Source organism: Musa acuminata, chromosome BXJ1-6, assembly GCF_036884655.1.
Source record: "Musa acuminata AAA Group cultivar baxijiao chromosome BXJ1-6, Cavendish_Baxijiao_AAA, whole genome shotgun sequence".
NCBI lineage: Eukaryota > Viridiplantae > Streptophyta > Magnoliopsida > Zingiberales > Musaceae > Musa > Musa acuminata.
Genome location: NC_088332.1, coordinates 39,808,462 through 39,829,855, shown reverse-complemented (window position 1 = coordinate 39,829,855; position 21,394 = coordinate 39,808,462). Strand labels below are relative to the sequence as shown.

At 38.3% G+C, this 21,394-nt stretch overlaps 2 protein-coding genes across 4 annotated transcripts in view; both read left to right on the top strand.

Annotated features, from left to right (window-relative positions):
- Positions 1–16,792, top strand: part of LOC135676950 (importin beta-like SAD2) — a 31,056-nt gene extending 14,264 nt beyond the window's left edge. Inside the window, exons 11-22 of one of the 3 annotated variants that reach the window (XM_065188694.1) lie at positions 6,938–7,097; positions 7,187–7,228; positions 7,303–7,421; positions 7,513–7,711; positions 8,373–8,504; positions 10,618–10,721; positions 10,840–11,019; positions 13,411–13,550; positions 13,625–13,764; positions 14,200–14,297; positions 16,183–16,303; positions 16,388–16,792. In XM_065188694.1, the coding sequence (XP_065044766.1) occupies positions 6,938–7,097; positions 7,187–7,228; positions 7,303–7,421; positions 7,513–7,711; positions 8,373–8,504; positions 10,618–10,721; positions 10,840–11,019; positions 13,411–13,550; positions 13,625–13,764; positions 14,200–14,297; positions 16,183–16,303; positions 16,388–16,608 (1,656 nt within the window). In that variant the 3' untranslated portion in view covers positions 16,609–16,792. Of the gene's footprint in view, positions 1–6,937; positions 7,098–7,186; positions 7,229–7,302; positions 7,422–7,512; positions 7,712–8,372; positions 8,505–10,617; positions 10,722–10,839; positions 11,020–13,410; positions 13,551–13,624; positions 13,809–14,199; positions 14,298–16,182; positions 16,304–16,387 lie in introns of those variants that run through there. The other 2 variants (XR_010514495.1, XM_065188695.1) reach the window with 2 other exon arrangements.
- Positions 16,793–18,211: 1,419 nt separating this feature from the next.
- Positions 18,212–20,568, top strand: LOC103989825 (alpha carbonic anhydrase 7-like). The gene is made up of 7 exons (XM_009408770.3): positions 18,212–18,281; positions 18,365–18,582; positions 18,685–18,794; positions 19,618–19,720; positions 19,818–19,988; positions 20,103–20,156; positions 20,485–20,568. The coding sequence occupies exons 1-7, from the start codon at positions 18,212–18,214 to the stop codon at positions 20,566–20,568; spliced, it is 810 nt and encodes a 269-aa protein (XP_009407045.2).
- The last annotated feature ends 826 nt before the right edge of the window (positions 20,569–21,394 follow it).

The following is a 21,394-nucleotide window of genomic DNA, read 5'->3' as shown; positions in this document are numbered from 1 at the left end:
TCTGAGTAAATTTAGCATGGTAATCCATTTTTAGATTCAAGAAGTATGTCGGTGTTCATTGTTTTAACTATCCATATGGATAAACAAACAAAAAACAGCCAGTCAGCTAGGAAAGAGCGGGTTATGTTTTTTTACTTGCATTGCTGCTTTAGGCTAAGCCATGTACATCCAATGAAATCAAAGCATTTAATGTGATTTAACAGTTTATGATTCAGAAGAAAATGCACACATGCAACCTTTTCTTTTCTAATGTTTTCCTAGACCTATTAAACTGACCACAATGCTATTGTGGAAAGAGAACCAGACCCTAGAAAATGTAAAATAGCATTTAGGGAGAAAATTTCCAAAATGGTGAAAAGAGTTATTAGATCCTAATGAAGCTGGAGATGAAGATTAACTTAGGAGTGAGGACATATGCAGGGTTATGGGAAAATAGATATGCCTTTTTCTCACTATAAAAGTGGGGTACAAGTTCGAGTTTACTGTATCTGTTGATAAATTAGGTGGCTGGCAGGGAAAACTGATGGCTATGCAGGTATGTACCAGTCTGCCAGTTGACTGGTATGTGTACAAGCCCATTTTGGACTATACACTATTAGGGAGTGTATCAAATGGTATGCCTCTTCTATTACCCAATAAAGTCAAAACTTGACCATTTTGACAATCGGATTTTGACCATACAAGTTCTCTCTAGGGTGAAAAAAGGTCCCAATGGTCAAATTGTCAAATTGATCATTGGGTCCTGTTTTGTTCCTTTAAATCCTCCTCCTTCCACTCTCTTTCACCGACTCATGCTCTCATTCTCACTCAAACTCACTCATTCAATTTTTCATCTTTATAACCTAGAATTTGTATTCATTTATAGCTTATATAAACTTTATTCTTATTTAAATATAATTTATATATCAAGAAAATAGGATAAAAACCCCCAAATAGGATTTTTTTAATTTCGAGCCATTTTTGGCCTTTTTCTCGGAACATGTGTATGCATTAATATATCGACTGATATGTCAATATCAACTAGTACATACCCATCCGACCAGCTACTGATATGGCCAGTTGGCACAAGACGATGTTCCTTGGATTTCTTTACCCTTATTCATGTTATTGCAACTTTAATATAAGTTAGAGCTTAGCTAAAAGACAAATAGTGATTACCTTAGACTCAATCAAGTTATCTGTTTTTATTGTAGCATGATTTACTAAGTAGATTTGATCCTTTAGCCAAGCTCTATACACCCCAAGTTAACCACAACGGAACTTGGAATTTTGTTGAGTGGAGTCAACTTGGAATTTGATTTGATTAAGCATTCCTTTCATTGTTAATTCCAACACTTATTGTATTAGTGGCATCTTCCTCAGTTGAACCATAATATTACTATTACAAAGGTTCTAAATTTCGAATAATACCGCCCGTACGTACCAGTCCGCCAGCAGACTAGTACGCGGACCACTCGTTACCAAGCAGAATGCTTGATATAGCCTCATATTGAACGATACAGGGCTATATCGGGTGGTAGCAGTCAAAATTTTGACTATTACCGCTCGAAAGAAGTCGGAAACGGTCGATTTCGATCGTGATCGCCCGATATCAACCTTACTACAACGAGGGAAGAAGAAGCGTCGAGGGAGAATGAAGAAGAAAGAGAGAGCATTCTAACAAGAGGGAGAATCGAAAGAACCTCGACGTGTTCCGATCCAGCGCCGCCCTGTCACGGACTTAGCTGGTTTTGCCTAAATCGTGCGGCACCCTTGCGTGTCCGTCCGCAAAGGTCAGCCTCCCTGAAGCCTCCCATTGTCCCTTAGGACCAACAAAAGAGAGAACGGGTTAGAGAGAACGCCTCACTCGGGATCCACAAGCAAACATCTCCGAAAACACTTCAAAGACAATGCAAATTACAAACAGACTTTACAAGCTCTGAACAGTTGCACAACAAAGGGTAAAATGGTCCACTACAGACCGAAAATCTCTCACACGTGTCTACATGACATAACCTTTATTTACAAGCATTAAGCGGCCACCAACCTAACTAAAATGGGACTATTAAGCCTTCGATCGTCCCTCTACATATTGTACAAAGCATGAACATAACAAAAGACATGGACATACATAAGTATTACATCAAACATCCTGTTTAGAAGTTTGTCCGTGACATTCTCCCCCACTTATTCCTTCGACGTCCTCGTCGAAGCCTTTGTCGACACTGCAACTCCTCACCTTTGCTGAGTCTTCAATCTTCTGCTCTAGCTGCAATGCGCCACTTGGCTCCCAGTTGCTCTCCGCTGCTGTTTTTGAGTAGTCGAACCTTTAATCCGTCGTGCTGCTTCAACTCGCCAATGACTCTGACTCTAGTGTGGGGTTGGTTGAGTTGTGTTGATCCCTGTTGGTTCCTGCGGATCCTCCAGATGAAGGAAAAGACCATCCTTACTGCACCAGTCTCTCAAATGCCTCATGCTGCTTGAATTGGGTGGATGCTTGTTGGAGCTTTAACGAGCATCGTGTTGCAAACTTTTGAAGTTTTGGGTCCTTCCTCCACAAAATTTGCTCATTGACTCTTCTTTTACTTAGTTGTCACATCCAAGTAGGTTCGCATCACTTCCGCTTTCGATTGACATTTTGTTGGGAAATGAAGCGGACAATCTACTCTTAGTAGCACTGATCATCGTTGGTGAGGATTTGACAACTATTGTCTTCCATTATCTTCGAAGGGTCTTTAAACTTGTGCAGAGCTCCTTTGCTGAATAGATAAGAGAATTGGGGTACTCGGTTTCGCCTATTCTCTTAAGGGTGGAGAAGGCAAAAGTTACTTGACTTCGCCCGCCTCCTCGAGGTTGTACTCTATGCATCGAGCTGGTTACTAGCCTTCGCTTGCTCTTTGCTCACACTTCTGAAGCACTTGAAGTGTTTGTACTCCTTGCGTTGAGTTAGTTAATGTGATTCACCTTCTCAATGCCATCGAACTTCTGGAATGCAGGAAGTTTTCACCCCAACTTGGAGTAATTCTCTCATAGGTTTGGTCGCCTCTGGGATTGTACTGTCTTCTCCATCAACCCTGTCGCCTACTCCATTGAGTAGTAAAGGTACAGCACCGCGTACTGCCTGCTTCGTTCCTTGGTTATGCACTCTTGCATGACTCGAAGTCCTTCACTTTCGGCTATCTTGATGAGAAGCTCATTGACACCGGTCTTACGAAGTTCCTCGGCCTCTGCCCTTCAGCCTTGTCTGGGTACTTGGAGATTGCCTCTGCATGCTCCACCTCCTCGGCCCCTTTCACGACCAAGCGCTCTCCCTCCATGAGAGCAAGGGATCAATGACTTTCACGGAAGTCCCGCCTCTACGGTACCATGGCGCTGCCATGCCCATGGCCCTACTATCCGTCGCCTCGCATCTGCATCCCTTTTCTTCACGATCAGTAGATATGTCTCCGTGGCACTCCTCTGAGTCCACCTCCATTCTAACCGATGCTTGATTTTGGGTAGCTAAGTCCCTTTGGACTTGTCGTCGCTTCCTCGCCCCTTCCAACCTCCTGCTTCAACACCTCTGTGTTCTCCAAGTAGCTCCCTTTGGTCGATGGAAAGATAGACTGCAACTCCCATGCATGACCTCTGCCATCGCATTATAGGATTTTTACCGATTCTGTTCTCCTTAGCTTCCTTGGTAGCAACGTTCGCTTACTCGACCTTGTCCTCTGACATGCTGGGCTCCTTTAAGCGAATATGAGCTCTGGAGCAGTCCAACACTCCAGTTGCTTCGATCATACCTCTGTATGATCAAGTCCCTCCCATGGGACTCACTGGTACTTGCATTCGAACTTTTCCCTTAGTGGAACCCAGCCCCCATATGCTGATGACCAAGGTTTTCATCCGATGCAAAATTCGATGCACACACGGAAGACCTGCCTCTACGGTACCATGGCCTTCACTCCTTGAATCCATAGCCCTTCTTGTCGTCGTGTTGTTCACCGAAGTGGAGCTTCCAATAGCGCCCGATCATACCTTCATATGATCTAGTCTCTCACGGGACTATATCGTGTGTGTCGCATTGCCACGAACTGTTCCACCACGATCCGCTGTACCATGTCGCCTCCTGGTGACATCTCTATTGCATTATGATCTTTGTGGGATGAACTTGAATTGTGAACCCTTCATGTGTGGCCTCTGCCAATACATCGCAGGGTCTCTTCCACCTTCGATTTTGTTCACTCCTTTGGCAATCGACCTTCATCCACCCACTCTTGGGTCACACCTAGATGAAGCATCACTCTAGGACAGTCCGTCGCCTAGTAGCTCCCGAAGTCCCCCGACTTCGCTGCAATTAATGCACCATTGTCTGGATCCTGGGCCTCTGCCCCTACCAGCATAATCTTCACTGCGCACCGCTTCCTTCATGGCAACTTGAATGTCAACACTGTGGCATATTCTTCAAGAGTACCCGCCTCTGCGTCCTCTTGCCCCGTGCTAAGGCCTTCTGAACCCAACTTCACCTCAGCAAATTGAGTCGCCTTAGTTCCTCCATCAAATGCTCCTCCGAGATAAGGTGCATATGCCCAGAAGCTCCCTTTGTCTTTGGCACCATGAAAGATGAGTTCGCTCCGTCAGAATGAATGACCCATGGAACAACATGATCCTGCTCTTGCCTCTGCAAGAGTTCATGTCCTTGACCTCTGTCCAAGGAAAGCACTATGCCTCCGCTCCATGTTCCATCTTCTATGCTGGCTCCCTTCATGCGGCTTGGGTACTTCGCCAAGTTACACCCAAGTTGCTCCGCTCCTCGTTCTTGCATTGAGTTGATGGTGGCCGTCGCGCCCACCATTCCACGGGTCAGCCCTCCCTTGAGTTCGATCTCCATATCGACTCCAAGTGTGCCTTCATTTGTGTTGCTTTGGGTCGCTCCCCCACTTGATCTCGCAATGCATCCACCAATGCATTCTCTCGAGCGAGATCATGTGACGACTCCTCGCCGCTTGCTCAGTCCATTGAGCTTCGTGGAGTTGTTGTTTGTTGAGGTGCTCCTCCTCAACATGTAAGGTTCGTCTCACATGATTCTCCCTCTGGAGAGCCGGGACTTATCCCTCCTGGATAACTGTCTCGTTGGAGCAACATCTCTCTTCGTTTTGGAGACCACCATCCCCTTGGACTACTCCGATCTGCTGAACAAACTGTGCATTGTTCTGCCTCCTGCAAACGCACTTGCTAGATTTCGACTCCACGTCAATACAGCTCCCGCCGCACTACTCAAGGCCTAGCAACATGCTGAACTCGTTGCACACTTCAGCCTCCTACGGACGTATCCTTCACATGCCGAAGAGAAAGTTTCAATGTTCCATGACGTCGAGTTTCGGTCGCCTTAGGATGGCCACGAACATTCCATCGTCCGTATACAAGCCCATGCATGAGTACCAAATTCTTCGAGCTAGCAATTCCCCTCACCTCTGCGAGCTTTGCATAACTCTTTCGGTCGTTGAGCAACTCATTCCACCTTGCATTGTCTCATCCTTTACCAAGCACCTCGCTTACCTTGAGCACCATCAAGTATCGTTATCAACGTTGAGTCGTAGCTCAAACTCAGCCATCCCAACCTTTGTGCGCTCCGCATTCTTCCAAGTTTGCCTGTTCTCATGGTGCCTCTTGCGCGAAGGGTTGGCCATTCCTCTGAATGCCAATGTCAGATGCCCGCTCCTCCGAGCGACTCCTTTTCCCTACATCTCCATGCTCGTTTTCCCCCAAACGGTCGCGCGTGTGCTGACTGCCCTCAACGCAGCCCCGCTAGGTCCCCCATGTTTGCATGCTAAGTGTTTCTATGAGTGTTTGTCCCGCTCTGATACCATCTATCACGGACTTAGTTGGTTTTGCCTAAGTCATGCGGTACCCTTGTGTGTCCGTCCATAAAGGTTAGCCTCCCCGAAGCCTCCCATTGTCCCTTAGGACCAACAAAAGAGAGAACGGGTTAGAAAGAACGCCTCACTCGGGATCCACAAGCAAACATCTCCGAAAACACTTTATAGACAATGCAAATTACAAACAGACTTTACAAGCTCTGAACAGTTGCACAACAAAGGGTAAAATGGTCCACCATAGACCGAAAATCTCTCACACGTGTCCACATGACACAACCTTTATTTACAAGCCTAAAGCGGCCACCAACCTAACTAAAATGAGACTATTAAGCATTCGGCCGTCCCTCTACATGCTGTACAAAGCACGAACATACCAAAAGACACGGACATACATAAGTATTACATCAAACATTCTGTTTAGAAGTTTGTCCGTGACAGCCCTCCCTCGATGATCCCAATCCAGGAGGTAATCGCTAGGCGATGGCTAGAGCAACGGAAGAGGCGGTCTCCTTCATCGCCTCGTCTGCGATTCTACGGCTTCTTCTTCGTCGCGTTCTTCGCCGAAGGCCGAAGACGTCTTCGACCTTCGACATCTTCACCGCCTTCTTCGCCGAACGCCGTAGATGAGGAGATGAAGGAGACCGTGTTTTTCTCCTCATTTGAGGTGACGAGGAGAAGAGGAGGCGACGTCGTTGAGGCAACGTATGCCTCCTTTTTAGATTTGTTATATTATTTTTTTTATATATTTTTAATATAAAAATATATTTTATATATTTATATATATATTATATATTATATATATATATATTTTTTTTCTTTTTAAACATATCGCTCGGTATGCTTTAGTGTACCACTCGGTACTCCCATACCGTACCATACTAAGCAAAGCTTGGTACATCGGTACGGTATAAAATTTTAATTTTTGACTATTACCTAAACTTTTTTTCATGCTTAGCTTCTCCTTACATATTACTATTTTCATATTGTAATTTTTCTTATGATTAAGGTAGTTGGCTTTTTTTCTGAATTAAATTGTGATTATTTTCTACATGTTTATTTGAAAACTTTCACATACATGGAACTGTTTGGTGGAATATTAGGCAGCATGGGTTGTGGGGCAATATGCAGATATCAACTTTTCTAACCAGATCAATTTTCGGAGAGCCTTTCACTGTGTTGTTTCTGGAATGCGGGATCCAGAGCTTCCCGTGCGTGTTGATTCAGTTCTTGCTTTGCATGCATTTGTTGAAGCTTGCAAAGGCATGCTTATGTTAACGTTATTATTTACCTTTTTTTTTTGTTTTTCTTATTATCACCTGAAGTAACTTTTAATTATGTTATTGATATAGATCTAAATGAGATCCGGCCAATTCTTCCTCAATTACTTCATGGTATGAAAAGGTTGATTTTTTTTATATCTGCTATACTTTTTTTCTCACTAAGATCTTTAATTTCTTATATGTAGATATTTTTAGAATTATGAATGAAGTTGAGAATGAGGACCTTGTCATAACTGTTGAGAGCATCGTGGGCAAGTTTGCTGAAGAAATGGCTCCATATGCTTTCAGCTTGTGCCAGAATCTGGTGTAATATTTGCATTATGATATGTTTATGTTTTTGCAGATATTCTATCATGATTTCTTCTTATAGTAAATGTTAAAACATGTGTGCATAGGCTGCTGCATTTTGGAAATGCTTCAATATCTCTGAAAGAAATGACGAGGCTGATAATTCAGGTGCTTTAGTTTCTGTGAGTTGTTTGCGTGGCATCAACATAATCCTTGAATCCATTTGCAGTCTTCCTAATCTTTTTGTTCAACTTGAGCCTGTTTTAGTTCCTATAATGCAGAGAATGCTGACTATTGATGGTCAAGGTAACTATTTATGATATCTTGATCAAAGGCATTTAGTTAATGTGATTTATCTATCTGCATATCTGACAAACATATACATTTATAGTATTTTTTTTGTTTAATGTGTTTTGATATATATCTAACATCTATAGTTTCCATGGCATGTTCCATAGTGTGTAACAATGATGGTTGTACTGCTCGAAATAGTATGGTATAGGTAGTATGTACCGTTTCGGGTGTGGACCTATACAGGACCACCTCTGTTTCGGGCAGTCATATTAAAATGGGAAAAAAAATGAAAAGTGGTGGGCCCCAAATCCATTTCAGCGATAAAAAAGGAAAAAAAATCAAAAAGTGGTGGGCCTTTGCTTTTGACATATCCAATTTGTGAACTAGTCAATTTGCTTTTGATATATTTTTTATATTGTTAGATTGTATCTCCTATAAAATTGTTGGTCCTTGCTTACCTATGATATATTACAAGTAGAGAAGAATTATGTTAACGTACACATTGCTGTAAATATTTTATAAAAATATCAAGTGGTCTGTTGCTTTGATAACACTGTTTATTTCACTATGTAACATGCCATTTACATTGCAAGTTGAGCACATTGTTGTAAAATTTTCTAGATCCTTGCAAAGAATGTCTTTTTTTTTTTTTTGATAAATCCATGTTCCACAGATGTTTTTGGAGAAGTTCTGGAAATTGTCTCCTATATTACAATGTTTTCCCCAACAATCTCATTGGGCATGTGGAGTCTTTGGCCTTTAATTCTAGAAGCCCTTGGAAATTGGGCAATACATTTCTTTCAGAGTAAGCCACTATATACATGCTAATCACAATGGATTTTTTTGCATTCTATTATTTGTTCTTGTTTACACTTTATATGCAATGAATGGGTTACTCCATGCATCACGTTTGGAATATTGCCCCTCAGCTGTATGCCTTTTTTGTATATGCTCTTGCAAATTGATTTGCACATTCTGTTGATTTCTGTAATTCAGTATCTCCATGTTGGTTATGATGGACTTACCAAAGTTTGTTTCTGAGGGTTGTCTTACAGTGTAGATAAGGATTGATTGTTAATAAGATTCTTGAGAGAGACAGAGAGTGGGAAAAGGTAGAGATAGAGGAATGGTGCCAATGTCGTCACATCTAATTACACTAATACTTCGTAAATGCCCTTAAATTCTTTCACTAATCCAGACCATATTGTTTCAATTCAGTGATCTACGTTTGGTTCTTGACCTCTCCCATGAAGAGAGAACAATATGAAAGTAAATGTCTATTTCTAATGATTATCACTAATCACATTGGTTTACTCAATCAGGTGATCTGTTTCTTTCTCACTTGTGCTGATCATGGTTAACATCTTTGCTTGTTCTTAAATTTTGAGTTATATGCCTTTTGTGAAAGATCCTACAATTCAACCTTGCTTGTCACTATGTTGAATGTACAAATTGTTCTTTTTAGAACTATTTTAAATTATAACTAGAATATTTTAGTGGATGGCAACATTTGCAATTTCGGATACTAGTACCAATCCAGCCATGATCAGACTGGTATGGGTCAGGTCTGTTCTTGAAGGAAGAAGGAAGAGGAAGAATAAAGAGGAGGAACAATGAGGGATAAAGAGGAAGATGAAGGAAGAGAAGGAGATGCACCGAAGATGAGGTGGGTGACGAGAGTGCGAACAGCAGCGAGCAGCAGGAACAAGCATCAACAAGCGGCAGCATGGAGATACATGCAAGGAATTGTGAATCCTAGAACATTGGGCGATGGTACATTAAAAAAAAAAACACGTTGAAATATTGAATAACAAATTGACTGGACCACCTAGTTATAAGCAGTCTGCATGCCGAACCTGATTAAATTTAAAAACCTTGGTGAGTGGTTTATATAGATAATAATTAACATGCAATTCATTACTCATGATTGCTCTTTCAATTAAAGCATGCAATAATTTTACATACGTAGTGGTTTGTAGTGTGGAGCTGAAGTTTTTATATTTGGTAGAGTAACAAAGTTGGTGAATCTATCTCACAAACTATTAGTTACCTATTCTCTTTGGTTAGAAAAATAGAGATAGGCTAAAGTTTGTTAGTTACAAGATATTAGGGTTGAAGAGTTTAAAAATATCCTATAAAAGATCATGTTGTTGTACATAAACTCTTAGTTGGTGGTTGATTATGGGAATTTGACCACTACAATTAGAAACAGTGTGAGCATTTCAATTCCTAGTGTGTGGTTGAAACAAATTAAATAATAGTTTTTATTTTTGGGAGGGATTTCATTCCCTCTTTTGGGAGAATTTGGAATGTTAACAAGTGGGATGAGATCTTAGTTCCCACTATCAAAAGACATCATAAAATAGCTTCCTAAACAAGAATACTTTGTTTATAAATTAAATTAGACCAATTTATTATATTCCCTTAGCTCATCTTTCCAAAGGCACAAATCAGTTTGTTTTCTATCAAAAAGTCTATTCCATGTTCTAGGTTGTTTCCAACACATCTGCATTTGTTAGTGACGAAATATCATGTGGCTGGGTTTAGAATACCTTTCATACTGGTCAGTACAGATTAATATTTTTCTATTTCTCTCTTTTTCTTTTGTTGAGATGAAAGTCTTAGGTTGCTGCCCTTTTTACATATATGTTTTTACATGTTTCCATAATTCTGTGGGCTTGAATTAACTTTTCTGTTTCTGCCTAAAGTGATCGAATAATTTCAGCTTTTATTGCTTTTGAAGATTCCTACAATTGATAGTGCTATTTGCCTATTACATTACTTGGAATCATCTGTACCTGTTAACAGAAATATTTCAGACGATCACATCCAATTGGTTTTATCATTAGTTTGCTTAATTTATATTTTCTTCAGGACTCTTATTTGTGACTTAATCTAGTGTCACTTTCTTCTGGCAGACATGCTTGTTCCGATGGACAACTATATATCTCGGAGTACTGCTCATTTTCTTGCATGCAAAGATCCAGATTACCAGCAAAGCCTGTGGAAAGTACTTTCAAGAGTAAGTGTTAAGAATCCTATTCCTGTATGTGCTTAACTGGAATTTATGATAAAGATGCAAAAGTTGTGATCATTAACATGTTTTGTGGTGAAAATATTTTTGTTAATTGAATGTACAGATCATGTTAGATAGAAACATGGAAGACAGTGAAATTGAGCCTGCACCTATGCTGATTGGAGCAGTATTCCGAAATTGTAAAGGCCAAGTGGATCAGTGGGTTGAGCCTTATTTGAGGATTACAGTTAATCGATTGCATCAAGCAAAGAAGCCGTATATGAAGTGTCTTCTGATGCAAGTGGTAAGCATTCCTTTCTGATGTGCCAGCAGGCAATACCTGACTTGCTTGTTCTCTTTTTACAGCATGGATTACATAATCTATTTCATGCAAATGAAATCAACTGATGGATTAAGTTCTGTTAGTCCTTTTTATTGTGAAATCAAACAGGCTAGACAACAATTGGATGAAGGTGTGTGCTTGCAAAGAAGTTTGTTATGCAATTCAGAAAATTGGTGTGGACATATGTCTATGTGTTTTTAGGGACTTCAATTGCAAAAAAAAATTTGTGAGTGGTTTTGGAAGTCAGTGCCTTGTTTGTTTCTGTTAGATGATTCTGTTCCTAATTTAACAGAAAAATGTTTCTGATCAGTTTTGGTCCGCATAATTCTTGAAGATCTTGTGATTATTATTGTTTTATCCAATGTTAGTGACTTATAAACAAATTCAGATGATCCATGATCACGGATGTGTTGCTGATTATACATTTAGTTTGTATTCCATCACATTCCAGTGAAGACCTATAAATGTGTTGGTAGGACAATATGAGTTAATTCTTTAGAAGAGACTAAGAAATGCTTTAATAGAAACAAAATATTCCTGTAGTATGGTTCTATCTTGCTGGCTCCAACTAGTTGGGAGCTATGACATGTTATTCATATCATGAAAATGATATATTATTATTACATATATTATATTTATCTTTTATGGTTTGTTCTATATGTTTTTGGAACTTTTACTTGTCTCACAATTCCAGCAGTTGATCATCTCAGAACTTTTTTTGCCAGATTCAATTTTGTGTACCGGTAGTGTGCTAGTCATGCCTTGGGCTGTACCATTTGCTGAGTGTCGGTACCCTAGTATGTACCAATTTTTTGAAAAGGCTTGAAAAGAAAGCTGAAAAAAGGAAAAATGCTTGGTACAATGCTTCTACTGCTCTATATTGGGTGCTAAAAGGCCCTATACCAGGCATAATGGGTGGCATAGTGTCACGGCCTTAGCTGGAATTGCCTAAGGCGTGAGGCACCCTTGCGGCCAAGACGCGAACTTAGCTTGCGTTGCCTAAGTCGCGTTTCACCCTTGCAATATTGCTCTGCAAAGATCAGCCTACTTGCAACCTCTCGCAGGTCCCGAAGGACCTGTAAAAGAGAAAGTTGATTAGTTCGAAAGAACAAGCGACGGACAAGTCCTGACGTCTCGCGAAAAGGGGAAGTTTTACAAGCAATTCAGCGAGCACCTTGCGTGCACAAGAGAAAAGAGGGAGAGGGGGAAAACAAGGACTTTAGAGGGTTGAACGAATAGCTGCAAGTCCACAAACAGCTACTCACCGGGTGCCGGGTGCGACAACAAGTTCCCGTCAAGGTAACATGCGAACTTGCGAAAGGTTGTTCAACGTCTGACACTATACCGAAGCCCCATCCAGCCCTGTGCCACCTGGGGGGTTCAAAGGGGCTGAGATGACTGACGATTTGGTGAGCGGAGGCGGACTGCAGAAAACAGCCCGTGGCACACGAAAACGAAGCTGTTTTGGGGCTGTTTTGCTCGGTTCGGTGAGCGGTTGCTTGGTAACGCTGCAACTTGTTCGAACTTACATTTTTACAAGCAAAATGACTTAAAACCAAGGCAAAACATGCTGCCAAGAAGCTGTTCATGTGGATGTGAGTGACGAACGGTTCGTTGAACGGGGGTGCGCGACGACTGTCCGTAACAATAGGCCCTAGACAAGGTTTACCATATAGTACTGACTCTGTAACAGAAGATACAGGGCCTGTACTGAGTGTATCACCCAATTTACCCTGATGATATAGGGCCTGTACTTAGTGTATCGCCCAATTTACCCTGATCCACGTACTAGTTGCTGTCGGACTGATAAATACCACTAGTATTGAATCGTATCCAGCGGTATTGCAAACTTTGCTTTCTTTAGTCATGGAATTGTTTATAAGTGACTGTTTTCATTCTAATTTCTTTTGAAGCATTGAATTGTCTGAATGGGCTTTATTGGGATTTTGATCTTGTGTTTGTTTATGACAATCCTACAGAGTTTCTTCATCCATTTTAGATGCTGTGTTTGTGGTTGTGCATGTCTGCGTAATATGCTTTTGAAAAAAGTCATTTTTCTATCTGTATGTCTTCTCTAGTGTTATGCTTGCAATTTTCTTGAAGAATAGTTTTATTGAAGGGTTTTCTGCTCTAAGTACTCTATCTTGATGTTGTCAATTCATTGTCTATGTGCTTCACCTCTAAGCTTGCCTTGATACATCTTTATTCATCTTCTAACTCGAATGAAATTCTGTAAAAAGTATTCCTATGCTTGTATCTTAACAATTCCAATTCATTAATTATTTGGAATCCTGTAGTTGGTGCTTTTTAAATTTTTTTTTCATTTTATTACAATATCTTGCCTCTTTGCAGATTGCTGATGCTCTTTACTATAACACTTCTTTGACTCTTGGGATGCTATATAAGCTTGGCATTGTTTCAGATATTTTCAATCTCTGGTTCCAGATGCTGCAAGAAGTTGGAAAGAATGGTATAAGTGTAAACTTTAGAGGGTAAGACTTTGTGCTTTCTCTTTCATGGCACTTTCCACCAATACCGTAGACTGCAGGACTAATGTTAATTGTAGGCTACATGATAAAAAGGTTTGCTGCTTGGGATTAATTTCTCTTCTTGGCCTTCCTACGGACCACTTGTCTGGTGAAGCTTTAGAACACGTCTTTAAAGCAACACTTTATCTTCTAATTTCTTATAAGAATCAAGTTGCAGGTACATTGTTTTGCATTTTTCTGCATATGTAAAGATTATGTTCTCCCAAGTTTTTTGACTGCCCTTCTTTGTTACTCATATGAATGTGGATCATTTCCTGTTGTTTCTTCACTTTTCTTCCCTTTCTTTTCTTTATCATATATGTCATTTGATCTGACTGTTTCCTTGGATTCAAGTTACTGTTACTCTGAGGTTCTGAAATTTTAACTCCTTTCTATCTTACATTCTAAGTGTGTTTCCATACTTGTTAGCTAATTGTGTCTGTTAATTTGTTACTTTGTGTATTCATATTATTTACGTCTCTTGCATACTCTTCATTGGATTCTGATATGTTCAACAATTAGAAAAGCAGACAATTGTTTTAGTACCGAGTGTTGCTTATTTGGTTAAATAATAACTTCTCTTCTTAAAATGGCTTCAATGCTCATGTGGAAGACGAGGAAGAAGAAGAGTCTGAATGTAAAGAAATGGAAGATGATGCTGAGAATGGAGATGAAGTGGCCAGTCTAAAACTTCAGAACTTGGCAACAGAGGTTAGTAGATGAATGTAAAATCTTTTATCACTAGATATTCCAGTGAAGTTTATGCAGAAAATTTCAGTTAGATTATGCTGTCTATATAGTTTTTCTTATCTGAAATACGACCAGAGTCTCAAAGTGGGTTCTTGTAAAGAATATTCTGATTAAGAGTTTTTTTTTATTCTGAGATTCCCTCTTCATAATTATCTTATCAACAGAATATTGCTCCTCAATTCTTTATCTAGTTTAGTAAATGTGAGTATTTTCATTATTATGATATTGTCCCTAAACCTGTTATAATATGGATCTGCAGCTTAGACTTCTATAGTTTTATTTATTGAGCTGATTTTCTTTCTTTTCCCATATGATGTATAACTCATCTACCTTGGTTGAATATTGACATAGATTTCTTAGAATCCTTGCACTTCAATTTGTGAGTTTGTCTAGCATGAATCAACTGATAAATCTTATAATATATGCACCTATTATATCTATCTGGATCAAGGAACCAATTAGGTTGAACCTTAAATTGGATAAAGATTTTGTTGTTGTCACTAAATTGGTGCTGGATGCTAAGCCTCTGCGATCAAACGATTGCTTAATGTGCACAAGTTGGTTTGGATTATCTCTTGCTTGTGCAATCTAAATTGGCAAGTGCCATAATATGCTTAAGATAAGAAAAAGAATTAGAGAAAAACAATTGAAGATCCTGACAGATATCTAATTTAACAATTTCATATAGCATATGTGCTAATTGTAATGTCCCAATAATTTGCACTTTTGGCATTAGTTGCATGGGTCTTTTATTGCTATTAAGCTCTATAATGATCTCGCTTAGGGTAATATTGCTACTTAAACTAGGCACACACATCATTCTGTCATAAAGAATAAAAGGAGATTTAACTGCTCTTAATTTGACTAGTGATTTTGGCAAGAAAATCCACGAGCCAAGCTCGCTTAGTCAGGAGTCAGGACATTACAGCTACTTGTCCGGGAATATATATATATATATATATATATATTGTTGAAAGCTATAGGGAGTTCAAGTGGTTATAATGTACTTAATTTTATTAGTATTTTTGAAAGGATAGTCAGATCGAGGTTTGTAACTATGTACTCGAACTATACTGGTCAGGACGAAGACTAGTATCATAATTGTCCTTATCATCGGTAGTCAGTACTATGGTGTATAGAGACTTGGGACACCAAAATGTAGCAAGTTCTTAAAAAACATAAAAAAAATGTGTTCTTGAATAGAAATCTGAACCTCAACATTGAAATTAATCACTTAATTTCCCTTTAAAAAAAATGTGTTCTTGAATAGAACTTTTCTTATCCAGAAGCTGAGATGCTGCACTAAATCTAACTATGCCCTAGTTTTTTCATTAGTTAAATCTAGTTTATGGGCTTGGAGGTTGATTTCTTTGTAAGATTAGTTACAGTAGTGTACTGAAGTTTGTCTCCTTCCATCATCAGATGAAAGACAAGCATGCGTTTAGAGACATGTCTTCCAAGGTGAAGCTACTGCAAAGGATGACTGACTACCTAATAACCAGTACCTTAAATTAGATTAGCACAGTTGCATTATGGCACTAAAAATAGCACTGGTTATATTATGGTGGAGGGGATGAGTAACCTAGAGAAGTAAATGGACCTTTTTGTCAAGGTGTTATAACAAGCTTGTGAAATTAGTGAAAAGTCCTAAGATTCCGGCAGGTGTCTGATGGATGTGCTCTGTGATCCACATCAGGACAAAGTTGTAGACAGCAAGGGAGGGGTTGGGATGTAATAAGCCCATGGGGACTTTTATATAATATTCTCCAATCCTTTTGCATCATCTTTGTTTTTTTTTTTTTTGCTCTGTATATGAACTGTGCAACTCAATACTTATCTATGACAGAATCAGAAGAGAAGAGTTCAGTCAAATGATGAGACTGATGATGATAACAGCCATGATAATGACTTACAATCACCAATTGATAAAGTTGATCCTTTCAGTTTCTTTATTGAAACCATTCAAGGTAAGTCATTTTGTGGTGTCTTTCTTTCCGTTTATTTCTTCTTATTTCATAATTTTATATCTGACATGCTACCATTGTGCTCAGCTGTGCAAGCTTCAAACCCTACCAGGTTTCAGAACCTGATACACAACCTGGATTTCCACTATCAAACTCTTGCAAATGGCATTGCTCAATATGCTGAGTGGAGGAGAGCAAATATCAAGAAAAAAAAGCTGAGACAAGGCAGCAACTCAGTAAAAATCAACATCCCTCCTCTTCATAGTGTCCTACTAATTCCTAAATGGAGGAAGAATGTGGGTAGCTAGTGCTGTGCCATGTATCATCTCCTCTGCAGTCTTCCATGTTTGGAGTTTATTCTTTTGACCACCCAAGGTGGGTATTGTTAGACCTCTGTGTACACATTTAGAGTGAAGGGCGTATTTGTTACGTGATGCAGTTTGTTAGACCTTTGTATGCACATTTAGAGTGATGGACATATTTGTTACGTGACGTAGTTTCCTGCTTGCTTGTTTGCAGTTGTTGGCTCATGTGCCATGTTTCTTGAAATAAATCTTAGAGTGGTCCAATGTATATATTAATAAAATATAAAATAAATCTTAAAATTATAAATATTAAAAAAACAAAAAATTGCAAAGTAATGATAATTTCAAGTTTTTATCGATTGAAATAAATAAAAATAATAATTATTTTGAAAATTTTAAAATAGCAAAGTTGATCATTTAGGCCTTTGCAAGACAATTACAAGACATCATGAAAATTTAAAAAATATATAAATATAAATGGTGACTTACACTATTTTCAAATGGGGTTTCATTATTATTTGAATAAAAACTATATATCTTCTAAGGGAATTATAAATTTACTTTAAATTGGGTTAAAATAGAAAAATATAATATAATTTCTATTTTTTAAAGGTTGAAATTAAATAAAAAGATATATCTTAAAAAAAAATACTTTTTTAGGTTTCTTGAAAATTTGAATATTATTCAAAAAAGTAGAATATGAGTTATATTATTTTTGAGTCGAACCCAAAAATAATGTAATCTTATTAAAAAACAATGCAACTAGCCATCTAAGAAGATATTCTATAATAATATTCAAGTGATCTTTGTCCTAAAGTTTGTAAATTTATTTTAAATTACTTAAAATTTAAAATAACATACTCTTGTACTTTTTTAATGACACGTATTTAAAAGATTTAAAAATAGCAAAAAAAATGATCATTTGGATCTTTGTAAGTTATTTCTAATGTTTTCTGAAATTTTAAAAATATTATAATCATTTATTGGTCTATCCAATGATTTTTCTTAATATTCCATAATATGATTTAATTTTATTCTATATATATTTGCATTTTATAATGATTTATTTTAAATCTTATAATTATTTTTATAATTATTTTATTTATTTTATTAATATAAATTATTATATATATATTATTTGATTTTATTGATTATTATTAATTTAGGATCGATCGAATATCACGGTTCATTTAGATTTCACTTTTTAATGGAGGGAATTAAAGAAAAAGACGAATTAGTCGTCAAGGATATTTTTGTCCAACAAGAAAAAAGAAAAAGGTAAGACTCCCTTTGGAAAAAAAAAATCAAAATAAATGAACTTTACAGAAAATAAAAATAGAATTATTTATGTTTGTTTCCTTCTCATACGTCTTTTTCTTTGTGGGGATCAATCAGTCCCCCTCTTTCCTCGTTCATCACGGAAGTGTCCATCAACTTACCATTCCATCCTCCCATATCCAAAGAAAGCAGGGCTAAATCCAATAACATAGCGTAACGTGGCACCGAAACCCTTCCTTGTTCTTCTACTCTTTCTCTCTCTGTCTCTACGTCTCTCTCTCTCTATTTACATCTTCCTCAGGATCGTCTCTCTCTGCTTGCACCGACCATGAAGCTCGCTGCCATCTCCGTCGTCCTCTTCCTCGCGCTCCTCAACTCGGCGACGTCGAATGGCGACGGTGAGTATTTCCCATGATCACATTCGAGCTCCGATCTGAACTCTTTTGATTGATCTTAGGTTCTGTGTCACCTTTGCCTTCAGAGAAGGAACCAGAGTTCGGGTACAAGCAAGGGACGATGACAGGACCAGACAACTGGGGAAGAATCCGCAACGACTGGATCACCTGCGGGAAGGGCAAATCGCAGTCTCCGATCGACCTGCGCGACAAGATGGTGCGGCGTCTCCCGCGGCTGCGTCGGTTTCGGACCTCCTACGTCCCCGCCGACGCCGCCATCAAGAACCGCGGCCACGACATCGCGGTGAGTCCATAGATCTTGTGGCCACACTGCATCACGCATGCATGCGTGCGTGCGTACCTACGTACGTACGTACGGCTCGGTTTACACCTCTCGTGCACTCAGGTGATGTGGAACGGCCACGAAGCCGGAGGCATCACCATCAACGGAACGGAGTACAAGCTGAAGCAGCTACACTGGCACTCACCGTCGGAGCACTCCATCAATAGACGCAGGTGCGTCATCCCTTCCGGTGGATCCATGGCTTCTTAACTACGTACCAAAGTACTATTGAGGAGTAGGAACCTTCTGTAATATTTCCTGTTATATATATATATATATATATATATATATATATATATATATATATATATATATATATATATATATATATATATATATATATATATATATATATATATATATATATATATAATGTTGAACACAAATTCTAAACAGTAGGTTACCATCGTGGGGTTAATTATCTCCTTTAATCTCTCACACAAATTCTAAACAGTAGGTTACCATCGTGGGGTTAATTATCTCCTTTAATCTCTCCGGCTTATAGTGTTGGAATTAAATTTGTTCAGATATCATAAAGATATTCATTGTATCAAAAGGTGAAACATATCATGAGGAGGTACATTGTATCACACATTAAATAACTATAGAAGGATAATTGATTATGAGTTCTTGAAAAGGTTTCTTCGAAAAGAATGATTTATATTAAATATAATTAATGTAATATATCTCTCGAGATTATATAAACTCCTTATGTTGGTTCATCAAATATATAAAATTTTTAAAATTATAAAAAAATTTGAGTGAAACATAAAAAATTTTACCTTATTCTACTCTTCTTTTGTGTGATAATCTTATCTCTTCTTCCAAATATGAATATCCTCATGACAAACTTCTTGAAACACGTAGTGTTGACTTTCTTGAAACACGTGCTACATAACTAAAAGTTGACTTGTGGATCTAAGGAACCAACCAATAGCATCCACCTTCCACTCTATTTCGTCTTAATCCCAAGGCTGCTGCATTGCATGTTTGCAGATTCTCCTTGGAGATGCATATGGTTCATCAGAGTGCCGACAATAAGACCGCGGTGGTCGGCTTCCTCTATAAAACTGGCCCTCCTGATCCATTTATCCACAAGGTAATTAGCATAATATCAGTATACATTTATATGCATTAGCCATGATTTCTATCACCAATATATATACACTTGAGGCTATGGTGGCGACTGTGCTCAGTTGGAGAGATCCATCGAGAAGGTCAAGGACAAGCAAGATAAGGAGGAGGAGTTGGGAGCAGTTGACCCAAGCCATGCAAGCAGGAGGATGGGGCAGAGGTACTACAGATACATGGGCTCTCTTACCACTCCCCCTTGTTCTGAAGGAGTCATTTGGACCATATTAAGGAAGGTTGGTCGTATCTATGAGCTCATTATGTTGTGGGTGTTGGCATCTTACTGTTGTTATTATTATCTTCTATCGAGCAGAATCAATTGAATCAGTGTGTTATTTTCTTGCTCGCAGGTGAAGACTGTGTCAAAGAAACAATTGAGACTATTAAGACGGGCTGTTGATGATGTGAGTAGCATTATACTCCCTTCTTTTATTTTATACTTCGTATATTCGTATCGGACATAATTTTGTCACTTATTATTAAAATTTGAGGGTTCGAAATCTCATTCGATAATATACTAAAGATAAAGTTAATAGAGGTTTCATTATTAATAGCAAGGTCTCGGGATTAATCGTCAACTTTACCATTATCTTATCGAAGATAAATTTGATGTTCAAAATTGATTAGATCACATGATAAATTTGATGTTTTGATGATCAAGAGCATGTAGTCAGCTAATTAAGCTTGCTTTATATTATTTTCCCTCACATGATTCCACTTGCTAAATTTCAGGATTATGAGAACAATTCAAGACCTCGGCAGCCGATTAATGGAAGACTTATTGGATTGTATCGCCCTCCTAAACATGAAAATTAGTCCCTGAATTAATAAACCCATATCATTATATTGTTTAATGCTACTGACTGTTGATGGTTGTTTAATTTTATGGAAATTAAACAAATATATTTACCAAAGACATGCATGATGGTTTTTAAAGCCTTTTTTTCTTTTGCATATATAAATCCATATTTACCATTAATATAATAGTTGTTTTATAATATCTTTAATTTAATACAGGATTTGAAGAGAGTAAATGTATGTAGTCTTATCTTTAAATATTTAAAAGGATGATTTGTATGACGATTTATAAAGTCTTGAGAAGTGTATTTGGTCAATATAACTTTATTTCATTAGATCGAGCTGATTAATACTGCTCTATTAGTCATCGATCGACTTAATTAGGAAATAATTAGCCTAAGTAAATTAAGGCTGATTTAATAGTAGACATAGTGAGTGCTCTAAGTAGAAAAGGACTAATCTAATGATATCAAAACCAACTTAGAATTATATAGAGTGAGCAACCCAAGTAGGAAAGAGCTACTTATAGATAGGTCGATTATGTGATTTGTTTTTGAGTTATCTTGGTATTTAAATCTGTAATTTAATCTTGTATAGGAAGTGATAGTTTAGTTTCATATTGGCAGTGATAGAATAATTGAGTTGGTATCAGCTAAGTTTCAGACAAGCTCGCATCAAATCCAAATAGCAGCATGGTGATTACAGAGCTGATCGCTGTCTCCAGCAGATGATTTCTTTCCCTCAAATGATATCCTTGTAGAATCTTACTCCAATCTCTCTCTCTCTCTCTCTCTCTCTCTTAATCTGCTACCAAATCTTTGGAAGTTCCAATATCCTTTGAGGT

What these genes read in the sequence shown, in the direction of transcription:
- LOC103989825 (XM_009408770.3), top strand. Translation starts at nt 18,212, where the DNA reads ATGAAGCTCGCTGCCATCTCCGTCGTCCTCTTCCTCGCGCTCCTCAAC. An exon ending in GGCGACGTCGAATGGCGACG is followed by an intron (nt 18,282 to 18,364) that starts GTGAGTATTTCC and finishes CTTTGCCTTCAG; the next exon opens with AGAAGGAACCAGAGTTCGGG. An exon ending in CACTCCATCAATAGACGCAG is followed by an intron (nt 18,795 to 19,617) that starts GTGCGTCATCCC and finishes GCATGTTTGCAG; the next exon opens with ATTCTCCTTGGAGATGCATA.